Source organism: Canis aureus, chromosome 31 (assembly GCF_053574225.1).
Source record: "Canis aureus isolate CA01 chromosome 31, VMU_Caureus_v.1.0, whole genome shotgun sequence".
NCBI classification, from domain to species: domain Eukaryota; kingdom Metazoa; phylum Chordata; class Mammalia; order Carnivora; family Canidae; genus Canis; species Canis aureus.
In genome coordinates this window covers 41,206,775-41,225,735 of record NC_135641.1, presented here as the reverse complement: position 1 = coordinate 41,225,735, position 18,961 = coordinate 41,206,775, and the positions used below count along the sequence as shown (strand labels likewise).

General features: G+C 44.8%; 1 protein-coding gene across 1 annotated transcript in view; it reads right to left on the bottom strand.

The window, feature by feature from the left end:
* FNDC3B (fibronectin type III domain containing 3B) overlaps nt 1–18,961 on the bottom strand; it is a 338,585-nt gene that overhangs the window by 85,620 nt on the left and 234,004 nt on the right. Inside the window, exons 7-8 of the mRNA XM_077880348.1 lie at nt 10,147–10,205; nt 2,013–2,164 (exon numbers count right to left, since the gene is read on the bottom strand). Of these exons, the coding sequence (XP_077736474.1) occupies nt 2,013–2,164; nt 10,147–10,205 (211 nt within the window). The remainder of the gene's footprint in view (nt 1–2,012; nt 2,165–10,146; nt 10,206–18,961) is intronic.

Sequence of the window (18,961 nt, the reverse complement as noted above, 5' to 3'; positions counted from 1 at the left end):
ATAAAATAAGGAATGTTCCATTAAAAGTTTTTAAAAGGTGAGGGATGGGGGCATGAGTGTATTCTTTAAAAAAAAAAAGTCAGGGTCACAAAAGACAAGCACTGTGTTAGTGTTCCAAGTTAAAGGTGAAAGGCATATGACCACGAACTATAATATCTGACCCTGGACAGGATTCTATCCTAGAGGGGAAGACCTGATTAAATGGACGGTGAACTAGATGTATTTTATCAATGTCAATTTAAGAAGCTGGTAACTGCATTGTGGCTATGTAAGAAAAGATCCTTATTCCTGGGAAGTATACTAAAGTATTTAGCAGTAAAAGGCCTGACTGTATACAACTAATGGGGGAAAAATACAGGTTGGTCACAGAGCAGAAAGGTAGAGAATAACTGCAATAGTAAAACCAAATAGGATAAAAAGATACCAATAGGTGACATCTGGGTAAAGGATATACACATATTCCTTGATTTCTGCAACATTTTATAAGTCTGAACTTACTTCAAATAAAAAGTTTCTGAAGTTGCAAACTGGAGGCCAACGTCCACACCGTGCCTACAGTTCTGACATCTGACCTGCACCGTATCTTTGCCTTTCTAAATTTGCTGAATGAGTCTGACATTAGTAAAGCTTACATAACAATTCACATTTTCAGTATTTCTTGGGGAAAAAAAAATCCAAAGAAATCAGCAACTCTAGGCCTTATGGCAACAACCTATTTTCGGCTGCTCCTTTCAGAGGAGGACAGGAGTGCTCTTGGAGCACCTCATCCCCAACCTGCCTCTTTTCTTCCCTTCCGTCATCTGCCTCGCCCCTCCGGGCACTGGAGGCCAGCTCCGGCCACCCATGGTCATCCTGCATCGTTTCTTGGCGTGGCTGGGGCAGACGGTGCTCTGTATCTCTTTACCAACGGGGACTTCTCAGAATAGAACCGAATGGCTGTGAGCTGGCGTAGGGAGTTCGGATTTTACTCTCAGTACGACGGGGAGTCACTGCAGTGTCCTCCCTGGGGAGTGACCCGGGGCGCCCTGGTTTCTACAGTGTGGAAGCTCGGAGTAGACACCGGAGGCAGCTGAAGGGACGCCTGCAGGAGTCCAGAAACCAGAGGGCAGTGCGCCTCCTCCTTAGTCTCTTACGCACCCTCACAGTCCCGAAGAAGACCTGTACTGGAGCAAGTTAAGAACTCAGAACAGGGCCGGGGAGACCCCAGGTCGGCAGCACTGGTACGGCAGGGAGACAGGAGACAGGACCAGCCTCTGGCAGGGGAGGAAGTGGGGTGTGGAGCACACCAGCTGGGCTCTGGGGGCCTCACACAAGGAGGTCAAACAACAGGGAGAGCAAGACCCATGTTCTGATCTCCTGCCCCACAGATCTGGGTGGTACCAGCCATACCAAAGGAGACATGGCTTGACCCTACGAATTTTTCATCACATTTAGGTCACAGCTATAAATCACTTAGATGGCTAATATCTGGAAGTCCGTGAGGCAGAAGGGATGATCCCTTACCCTGAGCTAAATTTACTTAAGAGCCTTGGAATGAAATGCTTTAAAGGACTCTTTCCTCAAGCCTAGAGAACTCTTGTGAAGGTTAAGAAATAGAATGAAATGGAAGGAAACCATTAATACAGAAGAATTTCAAAACCCAAGACTAGAAAACGGTCTGGGTCTAAAACGCAGTAATCACGTTAAGTGCAAGACTGATGTAGATAAAAACTGGAGGTCGTTCTCACTTTTTACCCCGATAGGCATCAATGGAAATTTTTCTTTAGCACTGACATAAGCCAACATAAACAAGTGATAGCTCATCAACACCAACGAGCTCTATAAAAGTCATTTCTGATTGTAATTACTCTGGACAAAAATAACTCTTGACATTATAATTATCACTAATTCTTAAAAGGAACTATTTAAAGAAAAGTTTGCAAAGCCTCTAAGTTTTTCCTGTTTCTGATTTTCCTTATTGACTCCAATGTTGCAGTTTAGCAGCAGAGAAAACACGTGGGAATATACGCTACCTGTAAATTATCTTGTACTTTCCATCCCGTCCTTTGTCTGATAAGGCGACCTCATAACTGTAGGGGAAAGAAAGACCGCTGTGGGGTCCACACGAAAGTCCAACAGGGGGAGCCCAGGACAGCACAACTGCTCTCGCCTGAATATTAGAAACCTGAGGGGGCGGGGGAAAAAAAAAAAAAAACAAGAAAACACAGATAAAATTACTCAAATCCATTTCATAGACATCGGACACTACTTCTTCCAGTAACATTTTTGTGATGATGAGTAGTGGCATGAAAGTGGCTCGGGAGTTAACGTAAGGTAAACACTTTTAATTATAATGAACAAAGCATCATAAATAGTATCTCTTGTCTAAGTCCTGATGTCCAAAAGAGTTCCTGAAACACCTATCCTCGTAACATAATTCACACTCTATCCTCCGGAAAGTAAAATCATCAGTCTTGTTTGGGAATTTATTTTTTTAAAGGTAAGGAGTTGACTGTGAGACTGTAATGGTCTCCGTGAGGGCCATCGATCTGCGCAGGAGGAGCCGTCCTGCAGGCACTTTGTGGTGGCCTCTCGGCCTTGCCAGCCAGTACTTTTCCGACCAGGCTCCTTGAAGGACTCCATTCCCAGAGAACCCAGTGGTGGGGGTGTAGAACCCAGGCCCAGGCTGAAACGGGTGCCGAGGTGATGCTTCATCTCTCCCAGCTCCGTTTTTTCTTTTCCTGCTGGTGTAGCCTGTGTGAGACTTCATTGGAACAGCGGACTCCGGCACCTTCTAACACTCCGGCTTTCTTCCCTACTGAGGACCACGCTGAGCCACGTCCCAGTCCACCTGTCAGGCTGTTCCCAGCAGGCCTGGCTCCTGCTGCCGCCACCCCCAACCCCCCCCCCCCCCACTGTAACCTGCTCAGGAGGGGACCTGCGGCGGGCATCCTGCCCTTCAAGCATCCCAGGCGCTCGCTCGACGTGGTGCCTGCAGCAGCCCTGCCTTCCAGATCTACTATCTGCGCTCCCATCCTTGTTTTAGAGTCACGCGTAGTCTAATTCTTTACGTCAGCTGAACTCTGATGTTCTAATTTTTTAAAGGTTATTTTGCTGCTCTCTGGATACTGGTCGGAATAGCATATTAAGAAACAACAGTTAATAGAGATGCCAACGCTTCATGTTCACAAAGACTTTATTTAGTGGTAGATTGTTGTTAGTATTCTGTTAGTTTGTGGGTGGAGATATGTAAACTATCCGGTTTCCTTTTTTTTTTTTTTGTCCATTTTTGTCACTTCCTGATCTACACAGAGCATTAAAATTTAATACAAAATAATTTTAAAAACATGAATAGCCTGGAATGTGAATACTGAATCTCTCTTTCCAGTTTGTCATTCATTCTGTTCTTTGCTGAAAGCCCTCATTTCTGCTCAGATCCCTCCATATCATTTCTGCTCGTTATAGACATAGAATCATAATACATTTAACCAATTCTTTAGTCAAACTCCTATTCAACATTCAAGACCCCGGCTGGGCCTCACTATCCCCAAGGAACCTTCCCTGAAGTGTTTCGTCTACCATCCGCCCTCTGTTCCACAGCGACTTGCTGGTATCTCTTTCGCTACAAATCATGTTTATGGCAATCGTCTACCTTTCCCACTGGATGGTGGGACTCCCTAAGGCCAGGACTCAAAGGCAAATTTAACTATGAGTAATAGTTGCTTCATAAATGTTTGTTGAATGAAAGATAAAAATCAAAGGGAACAGGACAGTCTGCGTTTCTGATACAGGTGACGTCGTGGATGGTAGACAGCACTACGCGTCCCTTTAAAAAAAAAATCTGAGATACTGGTACAGAATCAAAGTCCACCCTTTGTGCTGTGGCTCCACACTAACATCTCCCTCTAGCACCCTTTCAGGATGTCATTCCCTCTCACGTCCCCATACCTTAGCTTTTGACTTTCCTACTTTCTAACCGAGGACCTCTGCCTCAAAGAGCACCAACCCGGTGAAGAGAGACACATGCGGGAGAGACGGCCTCGCAGCGGACACACAGCACAGAGACACCCACGGCAGCCTGAGACCAAGTCAGGAAGGCCTCTGTACATTCCTGCCTGAACCCCCACTCAGAATCAACCACTGTTTGCTTTGTGCTCTGGCCACATTCTGCTGGTACCTACGCTGGGCAGTCACTTCATGATATTGTCCTTATTTGGTTACTTGTGTGCTGCTTCTTGTAACTAGATTTCGAGGCAGCGTTTCTACAACGTACACAGGGCATCTGCTGAATTCTTGGACGCAGCATTAGTGGGCAATCTGGAGTTACTGGGTATTATATTTGATTTTTAACTTACAGATGTTTTGCTCTGAAGAGTTTAGTTTGCAATTAAACAGAAGGCTGGGTAGGTACTGAAAAACGTTCAGCCGAGGTGGCAATTGGCTGCCGTGCGCCATTCCAAGAACACAGTGTGTTGTGACACGGATTCTATGAATGGTGGTGTGAAATAACATCATGTTTCAAAATAGCTCGGCAAACGCTAGCGCTTTAGATCCTGCACAAGCGTCCAGAGATTCGCATCCCTTTAAATTGTTTTTCAGCAGCTATTAACGACTTACACGTGGTTAAATTATTAACTGAATAGTGATGTACAGCACTTGAAGCCTCAACTCCAGCGACGCTCCCCCTTTTCTCCAGGCTCCCTGAGCAAGCCTGAAGGAGGCCATGGGTCCTCTGAGCGCAGACCTCTGCGGTGTGCTCTTCCAGGCCATCAGAGGCGCTCTGAGAACGTTCTGAGAACGCTGTGTCGTTTTCGAAGAACAGCAGCCTTGGCTTCTGGGAATGCGCTCCTAGAGCTAAGCAGCTGCCACCTCGATCACTCCTCCCTCCTGTGCTCCCGCTCCCTCCCTTTCACCGACTCCAGGCTCTCCCATTTCCTTTCTTTAGGCCCTGGGATCCCCTCAGAGAGGGAGTGCTTTGTCTCTGGGAGAACTTGGAACTCACTTCCATTCCAAGGACGATGCCAGGAGATTACACGGTGCCTTGGAGAGAATGTCACGTAAAGGGGAGTCCTCAGCACGAGACGCAGCCTCCAGGTGTGCAGCCCCAACAGGAGATTGGCGCTCTGGGCACTCTGGCTGGTGCAGGCCTACTTGAGAGCAAAAGCATTCCCACCCGAGCTTCACCTTCCAGGTCTTCCTCTCTCTCTCTCTGGAGGAAACCTTCTCGCCAGCAGTGACCAATGAAGTAAAGAGGGACAGCTCATTGTAAGAATCGTCACGGCTGATACCCAGAAACAGAAGTCTAGAAGCCATGAAACCGACTTCCTGGTATTTAATTATCCTACTGTAAATTGAAGTCAATCTCCTTAACGATGATGATAAAAGTGGTGATTTCTAGTCACAAAATTCTTGGCCAAGATCCAAGCGGCCACTTGTTTTGGCACCAGAGATGGAAAAGGGTCTGCTGTGTGGGTTACCAGCGCAAGCCTGCGTAGAAATTAAACTGCCTTGAAGTACCTTGAAGGATTCATAACATCACCCTTTATTTCTAAATAACTACATACACATTAGAAGTTGTTGTCGTCTACGTATTTATTAAATGCAGACTCCAACTGGAGGGACGGGGCTAGGTAAAAGCACATCCATGTGCATCCCCATTAGGAAGTAAATGACCCCCTGCATGAGACTGTAGCTCTTTGATATACAATCTTTAGCTCTTTTTCTCCTTGTCCCTTTTTCTCTCCTGTTCCTTCAGTATTTTAATACTTTCCTGCAAAATTTTACTATCTTAATTCTTGGACTGTATTGTATGCAAATGATACTCATTACTTGCATCAAAAATACAATCTACTCTCATAAAACTACTAAAACGATTCCTCCCACGTTAAAAAAAAATATTTCTATGTAAGTTCGTGGCTTCTAAATTTGGTCAGAACTTTGGAGTTAACTATGTGGGAGGCCTGCAGATCCAATTAGGGAGCACGTTAAGGAAATATTACCATGGAGATATTGGCTTCACTTCAAAAGTACCATCAAGAAAAACAATACCACGATGGAAAATTGAAAAGGAAAAGGTCAGAGATCATTATAAAACAAAAATGCTCAAATCTAGGATTTCACAATCCTCTGTTTCTGTAGCTCCTTAAGTGCTTGCTAAAGACCTCAAATCTTTTCAGGTATACAGCTGTTTATTTTTTCGAGGAATGGCTTCTTGGAGGGGCGGTTGTTTCTCTTAGGCCAGTTTACTCCCTTCTGGAACCGGCAAAGCAATTGTTTCCACAAGCTAAACATTAGCGGATGGAAACAATGCAGGTTACATTTATTTACATCCTGAAAATAAACAGCTCAGCAGTATGTGGGGGACAACATGTAGCACCATCACCCGGGCAGATTCAATCCTGCGGGGCTGGCGGCAGCGCGTGCTGATAGAGGTTTGGTCCAAAACCGCTCAGAGTAACAGCCGCTTCGTTTCTGTGATGGAGCAGCGGCCAGGCCTGCGGATCGGATCGCAAGGCACCTAAGTCACGGCCTCAGGACAAATATCTCGTAACTTCATACCTTGTTTTACTCAATGACCAAGCCAGCTGGATCTTTATAGTATCCAGGTTTCTGAAGAGTCAATGACTTGCTTAATTCAGGTGGCCCCGAAGTTCTAGAAAGATGCCTAGAACCCACACATCCTAAATATTGTTTCTATAGCAAAAACAAATCAGCTACAGAATCTCAAAAGGGAAATATGTGCCTTGGGAGCCTGGGTGGCTCAGTTAAGTGTCTGCCTTCAGCTCAGGTCATGGTCCTGGGGTCCCGGGATCGAGTCCTGCATCAGGCTCCCTGCTCAGCAGTCTGCTGCTGCTTCTCCATGAGCCTCCCCTATGATCATCCTCTTCCCCTCTCTCTCTCTCTCTCTCTCTCTCTCTCAAATAAATAAAAATCTTAAAAAAGAAAAACATGTGCCTTTTATTTAGAGGTGTTATCAGATGTGGCTAAAAGAAAAAAGAAATTCCCCAAGTGCCCGACTGCTGTGGCTCTGCTCCCTGGAAAGCAGCCGGACCCCCGTCCCATTCCGGGGGTGGAACAGGGAATTTCGCTTTCCCATCGGGATACCCTATAAACTACAGGGCAACACTCCATTCCGAGCCCTGTGCACACAGTACATAACTCATGTCTCACATAGTCCCCTGTGGCAGTTATCATCCCACCTTTCAAAAGTGAGGAAACCGAGGCCCGGGGAGCTTGACGGGGGGCCAAGACCACAGACGGTTATAGCCCCGAGGGCCAGACTGCAAAGCAAAGGCCCTTCCTCTCTGTGCTGCTGCCTCGAGCTCTGGCACCCGGCTGTCCCCACATACCCCCAGGCTGGCTGGACCGCATCGGATGCCGGCCAGCCTTCAGGCATCTGTCGCCCTTGCCAGAACCTCGCTGCAGCCACTGCAGCCTGCCACACATCGACTCAGCAAATATTTGTTAGGGGCTCACTAAGTGCCAAGGACAGTGCTGGGTATTAGAGGCACAAAGATAAATAAGACACAGTCATGAATAGGAACTTCAGGCAGAGACAGGGGAGGAGAGGCAGGGAGGGAGAAGAAAAATGTGTGAACCACTAACCAGGCTAGGAAGGACGGGGGCGGCGATCACCAGGCAGACAAGGTTATGTGGGGGCCAGGGGTAAGAACGACCCCCGAAATACGTCCACGTCCTGACCCCTAGAGTATATGAATACATTGCCCTGCAAGGTAAAAGGAACTTTGCAGACGTGAGAAGCATGAGGACCTTGTGAGACAGGGACTGTCCTGGACATTTCGGGTAGGCTCCGAGAAGGAGCTAGGAAGATGGAAGGAGCCACAAGCCAAAGAATGCAGGCGACCTCAGGAAGCAGCTAGAGAAGATGAGGAAACAGAGTCACCCCACAGGCTCTGGAGAGAGCCCTCCCAACACCCGGACTTTAGCCTCGTGAGGCCCACTGTGACTTTCTGGCCACTTGGATGACAATCTTGCCCATTCTACACCGCGTGCCCTATCTGTTCACATAAGAGCTAGACTATCGATCCTGCTCTAAAAGAGCCTAGAGTTAAATGCCTAATACATGCTGAATCAGGAAAGGACTAGAGCACTTCAACAGTGCTTTAATCTTGCTAGAGCCACACGACTGTCACTTCTGGGGTAAAGAAACGACAAGGAAAACACTGTGTGTGTTCACACGAGGGAAAGACAGGGCTGCGAGGTCTTGTGCTGACATCTGGGCCACTGCACTCACCTGTCTCTCTGCCCCCTCGCTCTGCCCACGACTCAGAGCGGTTTCCTTATTCTGCTGTGCCTTTCCCATGACTCTCTCCCCCAGCCTTTTCTCACCTCTCCCCATGCTCACTCCTCCAGCCCCACGGCTGTCACCCCCTGCTCTGCTTGAACCCTAAGTCCAGGCCCTGTGCTCTCTGACCCCATCCGGCCCCTGTCCTCCCAGCACTGCCCTGTCAGACACCTGTCACGGCCCGCTGCGTTCACCCTCCCAGGTGCCCCGCTAGGGAAACTAACTCAACACGTCTAAAACTGGCATCCAAGTCATACAAAAGACACAGACACCAGCCCATCCTAGAGGAACCCACAGATTCCCAGGAGACTCAGACCCGATGAGTATCAGGTATCACACACCTCCACGCAGGCATGGTGAAGCTAGGATGGGACCGGAGCTCTAAGGACCACGTGGAGAATCCCACTCAAGGGCAGGGGCAGCAATCCGGGGAGACTCCAAGGAAGCCACTCTTCAGGGGCGGCATCTAAGGCTAAAAGCCCAGCTACCTGGGACACCAAGCACCTGGCAGGTTCTAAACCTTACTGACGTCTCTCCGTCGCTCCAGCATTCACCTTCCCCTTGCCGCGCACGCGGGGGCCACCACCCAAATTCTGACTCCTCTGTAGCCTGTCACCAACACGACAGCACCAGCTTCCTGACGCTTGCCTTCCCGGGATCATCCTCTTCTCAATCCTGTGCATCTGTCAACTGTTTCATCATCCTGGAAGTAGAGCCCTGACCAGGTACCTTCTCTGCTCAAACATGCTCGATGGCCACCTGCTCCTTAACCAGCATTCAGTACAGATCCCACGGCCCAATGTCGACACCCCACAGGTTCCACTGCCCAACTTGATGTCCCACAGTCCCACCACTCAACGTCGACGCCCCACAGGTCCTATCGCCCAACGTAGACGCCCCACAGGTCCCACCACCCAACGCAGACGCCCCACAGGTCCCACCACCGACCAATGTTGACGCCCCACTGGTCCCACCACCACCCAACGTCAACGCCCCACAGGTCCCATAGCCCAACATCGATGCCCCACAGGTCCCACCACCGACCAACGTCGATGTCCCACAGGTCCCACCGCCCAATGTCGACGCCCCATTCCTCTCCCCGTTCCCTACTGGACCTGTCCTCCAACACGCTTCATGCTTTCAGGTTTAGTCAAACTCAACTGTGCGTACCCTGAGGCATGTTAGAACTCTTCTGTTAAAAAGCCTCAGTGTTTTAAAACACACGAAGGATCAAGGTTTTCCAATTAGGCCAGAAAACATCCCAAGAACTTTGGCTCTCTGACCACACATGAAAGGCTGAGTCAACATTTTGAATTTTTCACTTGAATTTCAAAGCATTTGGCAACATCAAACTGAAAACCTCACAATATCACCACTCCTACCAATTTTTTTTCCCTTGCCATTACACTTCAGTATTTTAGACTTTTTTTCCCCCCTCAGCTAATATTTAAATACCTTTTTGAAATTTACCTGGAAAAATACTTGTGGAGTCACTGAGGTTTTCAAAAATTATTATTACTACATTTACACAGGCTAAAGGAAATCACCAAAAAAGAAAAACGTTCTGTAGACCTGTGGCGGGCGAGGGTGTGAGGGGGATGATATGTATCCTTGAAACTAGGGAAGAATATCTAATTGCGTTCAGAGTATCTAAACAGAGAAGACATTCTGGTGGATTCTGGATGAATAGAAGGCTGCTGTTCTATATTTTCATGCTCCATTAATAACAACACTGCTTCATAGTTTATAAATAATCGGCAATAGAAAGGGGCCCTTTTGTTTACCTCCCATGTGGTGAAAGAAAAGTACACTTGAAATGCTTAAGAATGTGTCATTTATGCTGAGAAATCCAGAAGACATACCTGTGGTTTCTCTATTCCTGAAAGAATGTCTTGCACCCTCTTTACTTCCAACTCATACTCTGTGTGGAAAAAGAGAAAAAAGAAGAACCGTTAATTCCAGTAGAAGGCAATAACGTCAAGTTCCTTCTCCAAGGCCTCCTCTCCAGAGCCATGAGGTCAGTTGCCAGTTACCGCAACCGTTTGGTACCAAGCACGAGATCATGAAAAATCGGGAATGGGCATGATGACGCAGGGGTGGGGACTTCACTGTGGTCGTGGTAACTCGCCACCCTACTGGTTTACACAGTCACAAAGTCGGCAAGAGTAACACCGAGTTCCATCTAATAATGCGACAGGCAGCAGAAAATAAAAGGTCCAAGAAGAAAGGGGGAGACTGGAGCGGTTACACGCGGAGAGCAATGGAGAGATGAGGTTGAAGGACAGTGGCCAATTCATCCAGGGCTATGAGTTCAGATTTTTTTAGTTCAACTTTTATTCTAAGTTTAAGTGGAGGGACTGACATGGTCTTTTTTTTTTTTTTTTTTCTTTTTTTTTTGAAGTCTTAAAAGCTCTGTTTGGCTCTCATGAATAATGGACATACAGGGAGTGGGAGAGAACACAGAGACATCAGTCAGTACATTGCTGCGCTGGCCTGGGTAAAGCACAGAGCTTGCCTAGGCCGGGGATGGCAGCAAAGATGGGGAGGATGAGGAGGAGAGAACTGGTTTTAGAGGTACAGGTGTTGAAGGACTAGGTAACAGAATGACAAGAATCAAGGATGCTCCTCAGTGTTTGGCTTGATCAACTGGAAGGATGAGGATATCTTTTAAATAAGATGGGGAAGTTGGAGGTTTTGCAGTAGAGCAGGAAGTGTTTTAGAAATGGAAATGGGAAAGTGCTTGAAGTAGAGAGGATGGGGAGTGAAGAATGGGTATTAAGAAGATAAAGACTCTAAACTTAGGACTACATTTTGTAGAGGAACCCCTTGACTTTCACAACCTACTCGACGTAATCTAATTTTGATTTTTACAGATTTATTCAAATGGTAAACCTAATGATGTAGGAGGTAAATGCTGGAGTTCCATGATTGTCAAGACACAGGTCCTCACCCTCAAACAGTTCAAGTCTAGTGGGGGGAAAACGAAAGCAATGCCATGTGATAGGTGCTTTGGTCAAGGTGACCCAAGACAGATCCTTCTAGAAGGCTTCCCGAGAACCAGCATCTCACTGCCCCTGTGGACAAACAGGTGTTTGGAGGTGACAAGGGAAGCAGAACTAGGGAGTGAGAGGTTAGTAGGCCTAGCTCCTCACAGGGCCGTTGAGACTCATTGCTCGGGTGTAATCTCAAAAGCCGCCTTTTCACAGAATCCTACCTCAACCCCACCCTCTGCCCAGCCTCCACTCATTCTTTTATCCTACTTATTTCCTTTCTATCCATTACCAAAATCTAAAATTTCTCTTGTTTATTGTCTTTCCTACGAAAATATGCACTTCAGGAAGGCAGTCATCCTACAGACTCAAAATAAATTTTCTTCTGTAAAGAACCAGATAGTGAATATTTTTGTTGCCTAAATGAGTGAGACAAGCCTAAGTAAAGAATAATAAGACTTCAAGTTGGCACCACCCTAACCTTTAAAAGGATCAGTCCTTCATTTTTTCCTATTGCATTCTATTTAGTATAACCTGTTTACCTTTATTTTGGTGAGAAAAAGAAACAGGCTGGTGGCAAATTACAACTGCAAGAAATTTCACATTCAAAAGACCAAGTGAGATCCTTATTTATAATCATGTATTCAGGTTATGATACAGGTAATAGTTTGTACCCCTAAGTCAAGTCAAACATGTACATTCGCTTATACTTTCAGGAAGCTCCTACTAAGGAAACTATAAAGTGTAACTGAGAAGTTAACTGTCCACAAAAAAAATAATAATAATAAAATAAAATAAGCACACTTGGAATAAACGAACTGGTTCAGGTGTTAAAAACAAAGTTTTCTCAATCTCTGGTTATTCTAGAGTTTGTAGGACCCCGTGGTTTCAAGCACTCACACACACAGATCCATTCCTACAGCTCGCTGAAGGAGGTCACTGCTTCCTTCGGCCACCACGGACACAAGGCTAAGGAGCCAGGGGCCAGACACCATCCTTGAGGTGATAAAGGTTTAGGCTAGAATGGAGATAATCACCTATCCAACAAAGAAGGAGGGAAGAACTAAAGAGCTCGGCAAGAGAAGAATCCTCTGGACCATGTGGTAGATACAGGGCATGAGAGAAAGGCGTGAGAAAGGACGCCTCATCCCACAAGAAACTGAAGGCCCTTCCCCCTTGCTTTGGGCCCACGGGCTAGCCTCTAGCCAGCTTTCAAACACAGTCAACAGGACAGATGCTCAGGCTTTTGACAGGAAAAGGAAAAATGAGAAAGGAGGTTGTATTAGAGGGGCTGGGGGGGGGGGGGGCGGGGTGCATACTGGTTTAAGACAGAAAAGAATGGGTTTCAGGTAAGAGCCAGAAATCTAAGTGAAAGGTCCTGACTGGGATAAAAACAAGTGCCAAGGGGCGGTCACTCAGGACTGGCCTCGTCTGTCTTTGCTTAGAGCGACGAAGGCTGACCTTGCCGGAGCCCCCAGGACCAACGTGCGAGGTGGACGGCCCGTACCCCAGGGCCTGGCAGCCGGCAGGCCTCAAGCCCATCCTGTACACCGTGGGTGCTCACCTGGTGCGGAGGAGCGGGGCCGGGGGGACTGGGACTGCGGCCAGCCCGTGGGCCCAAAGCAAGCAGAACCTCCGACTGCATGGTGACAGACTCGCAGCACCTGGGGGCTGGGGACCCAGGGGGGGCACGTGGGGGGCGAGCAGGGGCTGAGAGCGGTGGGCGTCCGTGCTGGGGTGCGCGGGGGGAGGCAGGCGGCGCAAGAAGCCCTCCGGCCAGGTCCCACGGCACGGCCTGTGTTGTTGGGCTGGTTTCTTTTTTTTTTTTTTCTCATCTGGGAGAGGAGCTGTCAAATAAATGGAGCAAAGGCCTTTGGATCTGGGAGAAGGTATGTGAGAAAAGGAAGAAAAAGTAGGCCATGAATGGAGCCAAATAAACAAAGGATTCTGAGAAGATCAAAAATAAAAAGGGCAGGGCGAGGGGAGGAAAGGTAGTGACAGGACAATCACTGCCCTATTATATCAGGAGAAATGCAGTTTCAAAGCCAGACCGGATTCTTTCTTTCGTGATTCTAAATTGTGAATACAGAAAAAGAAGAGAAAAATGCATTCACACCACATTTACTGAACGCTTTTCCATTTGCGCTGCCCCAGACGAAGAGAAAAGGGTAAATAAATGCCGGGCATACAGCTTGCACACACAAGAGTGAAAACAAAATCCGCTGAACTGAGCTAAAGTGACCGTTACTTACCCCATATAAAATAAACTCCTGTACGAATGCTAGCAGCCCGGAATGAAATGCCAAAATTCACAAGTCTACCACCTAAACAAGCGACTTCCCTCGGGCCTCGGCCTACCTCTCCCGAAGCAAGATTTAGCTACGCCTCGGAGAAGTCTGCGAATTATCACCCTTTCCGTTAAAGAGCTTTGGAGCTCAGCGACCCAGGATATTTCAGAGTTTGGATCCAGCTTTCGCCCTGCTTTCTTTTTCTCTGTGGCTCCGTCTCTCTCCCTCTCTCATGCTCACGCACACACAGACCGTGTTGCGAATATGGAAAAATAAATAGTAGCTAATGCTCTCACTAAAATTTAAAAACAAAACCAAAAAGAAGAGTTCCGGTGATCTGCCTTCAGGAAATCTTTTGTATCAAGGTAAAAAGAAAATAGGTCTCATTTTTGTTTCTGTTTCTACCTCCTTAAAGAAAGAATCTGGTTTGCAACAACTGAACAGCAGATTGTCCTAGAAGAGGCAAAAACAAAACAAAACAAAACAAAACAAAAAAAAAAAAAGAAAAACAAAAGCAACCAAGGTTCTGGCACAAGGTTGTCAGATGAGGTTCTTTTCATTCTTCCCTCTGGTTTGCAGCAAGTCAGTAAATCCAGAGGCAAATCTTAGAGGCCAACTTTGTATTTCTTTCTCCTCACATTGAAGCTGCCATGAGCTAAGCAAACAGATTAAAATTATTTTCCACCTGCTTTAATTTTGTTGCCACCATGGCTGACGTGGACGGACATGACAACTCAGCTTTCACATCACTACCTTCGTAATATTTGGAAGCCTTTTCCTTGTAATGAAGACTGCTGATCAGGAAAGAAGGATCATAGGGTACTCTCAGACACTGCCAGAGAATGGGCATTTTGTCTTATAGATACAGACACCTCTGGGGGGATACGTAATTTCCTGAAAAAGAGTGAAGAGGGAAGCCCCTAGTTTAAACATGTCTCAATGAGTTGAGAACCACCCAATTTGCAAATGCCAAAGAAAAGGGGTGTGGGGGGGTTCAGCTCAGTGACTTACATTTTCCTTCTCCCAAAACCAAATCTCCTCCCAAGAAAATAAAGCATTTTTTAGCAAAGGGAACGTTAAAATAAAAATATACAAGCAAGCAAATACTTTAAAAAAAAAAAAAAAAAGAAAGAAAAGAATACCAAACAAAACAACAACCCACACACATAGAGGGAATATGTGTCATGTGAAATTTAAACTTTCCACAAATAATGGTTTTCATGTTTGCTCCAAAAAGAACTGTAAGTTCAGACTGTTTGAATAACAGTAAGGCCTAAACTAATTAAAATAGCCCCCTTTATAAACACAATTTACTTCTTTGGTTTGCTTCACATTTTTTCCATCTTAGAAAAGAAATACAGCTAGACACTTAGCTGCTAGCTATAGAATGTACTTATGGTTGTAAGAGCCCCTTCATTCCAATGGGATGACATCAGCATTATTTCTCTGTAAACCTTCTGTCTCGTTCTCATCCGCACGGCTCATTTACAGATATGCCCGGCATAACATAATATGCTTTCTCAAATCTGCCAAAGAGCTGACTTTGCTACTATCTTTAATACATTATATACAATAAACTAGGGGCAAGGAAAATATGCAACTTCTGGTCATGCCCATTTTTGGGATAAGAGGCTTAAAAGCACTCGATACTCAATAAGGAACTAAATGAATGGAAATAAATACTTTTGGATAAAAAAGAAAAATATGACTCAATAAGTAAGGAAGAGTTAAATATCCAATCACGGCCTACCAATGCTATCAAGAATGAGTGGGGATGAGGCAAGATGGTTTAAGAATGCTTGCTGAATTGCTTTTCTAATCAGAAAAAAAAAAAAATCTGCTATCTTCATTTCTACACTATTACCTATGCTGAGGAAAAAAAAGAAGAATCAATAAATGCATACAAAAGTAGCACTAATTACTTAAGAACTTCCATTTAGTGATTATAATCCAGAGTTAATGGTGTTAAAATCAAATATTAAAAATGTACAAAATCGCAAGGAATAAATTTGCATAATCTAGGACAATGCAGTTGGTCCCCAAGGACAAATATTCCAGAAATACCTTCGGGTATCAATCATCCTGATGCTAAAAATGCAAAAGCAGACATCTCTCTAGGCATTTTGCTGGTTAAGTGTTTGGTTACTCTACTGAAAATTCTGAAAGATAGCCAAGGGAATTTCAGACTCTCAACACTAAAGAGAAAGCAGCAAGCAGGTGAACATATGTTGTGGGAAGCTGCCTTCCAGTCTAGGAAAGTATTTTCAAGAGAACTTGGGTTCCCAATAGATTCTGGAGCCTTAAAAGGAGAAGTGAATTCCTTTTGCAGGTGGAGTGCCCGGCTGGACAGGAGGGGTGGTCAGAGAATGTAAATGGGACAAGGAGGGCTCATTTCCTCTGAGCTTTTGTCAATATTTCTGAAACTAAATAGTAAAGAATGATTTTCTTGCCTGGCCCAGGATTTGAGCAAAGTCCTACTGGGAATATTCACATGAATCCACTCGTAGGCAAAAATGGGTCTCTCTGGACAAAAGCTATCTAACACCTGTTACATAGTAGGAGGGGCAACACAGAAGGGTTAGGTCTGGGACTTGAATGAAAGGGAAAGCACCAGATAAAACACCTTTGTTGACCCCCAGGGTCAACTCAAAGTTTATTTCTCAACCACCTTCTTGGAATGCCAACTAAACTGGGTTGGTTCTCCCTGAAATACTAGGAAATTCTACATTCACTTCTGTCAAGTTCCCGAAGGAAAAAATCCTTGTGTTTACTTCACAAAAATCACATTCATACACAGAACTGGACAGACATAGCTAGTGCTTTTAAGAACATCAAATTAAAAAAAAAAAAAAAAAAGAACATCAAATTAAACAGGGATGAAAACCCCACAAAAATGGATAAAGTATTATATAGATATGCTTGCCAGGCAGGCTGGACTCTAGGCCAGTCCCATCCTTTCCCTCACTCTGTTGTGTTTGAGACATTTCACTGGCTAGCTGAGTCCTAACCTGTGCCAGATATAGCTCTTTTATTTTGGGGGAAGGCTCAACTCCATGATTATCCGGTAAGAGTTGGTACCCTCCCTGGGTGTGTAACAGGAAGGCAATCGCTTAAACACAGGATAGAACGACTTACAAAGATAATTAAAGTTTATACACTACTTTCTGCGTTGGCATCTGTAAATGTTTCCACAAAATGTTTTTTCATTAAGATCTGACATGTCATGTTGAAAACTTCTCAAGTGGCTTATTCAAAACCTTTGCAAGACTGTGTCAACTGACATGCAGAATCCAGAGAGAACAATTTTATAACACATTAAATCTGAAAGAGAACTTTAATATTTATGTCACCTATACAGCATGTTTTGAACACTGTTTACACCCACATTTTCTTAATTGGTGTCCCATATGACTAACATAGATGTTTGGGGAGGAGGATGGATATTCAGTTAATGGCCAAAGAACCCAGTGAAGCTCATCAGCTGATATGGAGGCCAAATTCAGAGCTAACTTCATGTACTATAACCCCAAAATATTCCCCAGAGTTTTAGAACATGGAAAAGTCATTACTACCAGTGGTACAACTAACCTCACCCAGGAAATCAGCAAAGGATGTGCCTGGGTATGTATTCAAATCCATATTAGACACCAGGCAGGTAACATCAATGAGTAAAAGAAGGTGGTCATATTGGGCAAAAGGGAAGGGTAAAGACTATGGAAAACTGCAAAAGCCCTCACCCTATTTAACAGGGGCAGCTGCTACATATGGCAGTCAGTTATCACCAGGCAGGATCATTGGTCTAAGGTGGACAGATATTGCCATTTTTCCAAAGAATCTAGAAATGGAAAAATTTTCATGACATTTGGACAAGCATACCTTGGCAAAACATTTTTAATCCATAGAAAAGTGAAGGAGTTAGTACTATGAACACGCGCATGCCCTTCACCTAGACTAATTTTTGCTAACATTTTGCTCTGCTTGCACACTCACATTTTGTCTCTCCATATACACACACACAGTTTTTGAGAACCACTTAAAGGAAGTTGATCTTATGACAAGATCTTAAATTTACCCTAAAAGCTTCAGCACATCTTTCCTAAGAATTAGGACCTTCTCGTACACAACCATGACAACGTCACAACCAAAAAATTTAACGCTGATAGAATAAAATCTAAAATACATCCCATATTCAAATATTCAGATTACCCCAATTGTCCCAATAATACATTTAGTTTTCTCCCCCCTAATCCAAGCTCCAATCAAGGAACACACGTTGGATTCATCTGTCAGGTTTCGTTAGTCTCCTTTAATCTAGAACAGAAGTCCCCATGTTTTTCTGTCTTCCTAAAGTTGGTATTTTTGAAAGTCTAGACCAGTTTTCTTCTAGCATGTAGCATTATCTGAACTGTGTGACTATTTCCTCATAATTAGATTCAAATTAAAAACTTTTGGCAAGAATCCTATATAGATGCACTTCTCATCCATTACGTGAGGAAGCACATAGTACCAGTTTGAATCTCTTGGTGATGTGCTACACTGTGATCACGGGGTTACAGTGCGGTGTAACTGGTTTCCCCATGGTGAAAGCATATTCTCCTCCTTTGGCTTAATGCTTAAACACTAATGATCTTTGCCAGAAGATATTATTATATGAATAATTGCAAGATGGTGATATTTCCAATTTGATCATTCTTTCAATGTTAACTAGTTCATTCTTCACTTTAAGTACTATGAATTCATGGATTCTTTTTTTTTTTTTTAATTAAAAAAATTAGAATACTCCATTGCAACCACTCTTTCCAACGCTAAAAGTATGTACCCAGGGGGAGGCCCTTCAAGCTGTTTTCTATGCCCCTTTGTCCTTTTCTTTAGAATTCTGTTTTGTACACCTGTTAAATATTCTGGCTTAAGGTCACTTGGCCAATAGCACAAAAATGTGCAGACTGCTGGTTGGAGATTTTAGTAGCATAAAGTAGAATTTATCCAAATTATTTGGATTTGTCAAAAGCCACTATTAACCAAGGATTTTCTTATTTAAAAGTAACTAAAAAGAAAAACATCATGCAAATATTTCTAGTTTCTAAATATTTTAGAAATTAAAGTTAAAACAAAGTAGCCCAATAACCCAAAAACCAGCCATCTTAAATGACATGTTAAAATACAACAAACTTGAGACCCCTGGGTGGCTCAGTGGTTGAGCACCTGCCTTTGGCTCAGGGCATGATCCCAGGTCCTGGGATCGAGTCCCACATTGGGCTCCTTGTGGGGAGCCTGCTTCTCCCTCTGCCCATGTCTCTGCCTCTGTGTTTCTCATTAATAAATAAATAAAAATCTTAAAAAATCAAAAGACACAGCAAACTTGAAACAACCATCGGGTAAAAGAAGAAATCAAAGGGGAA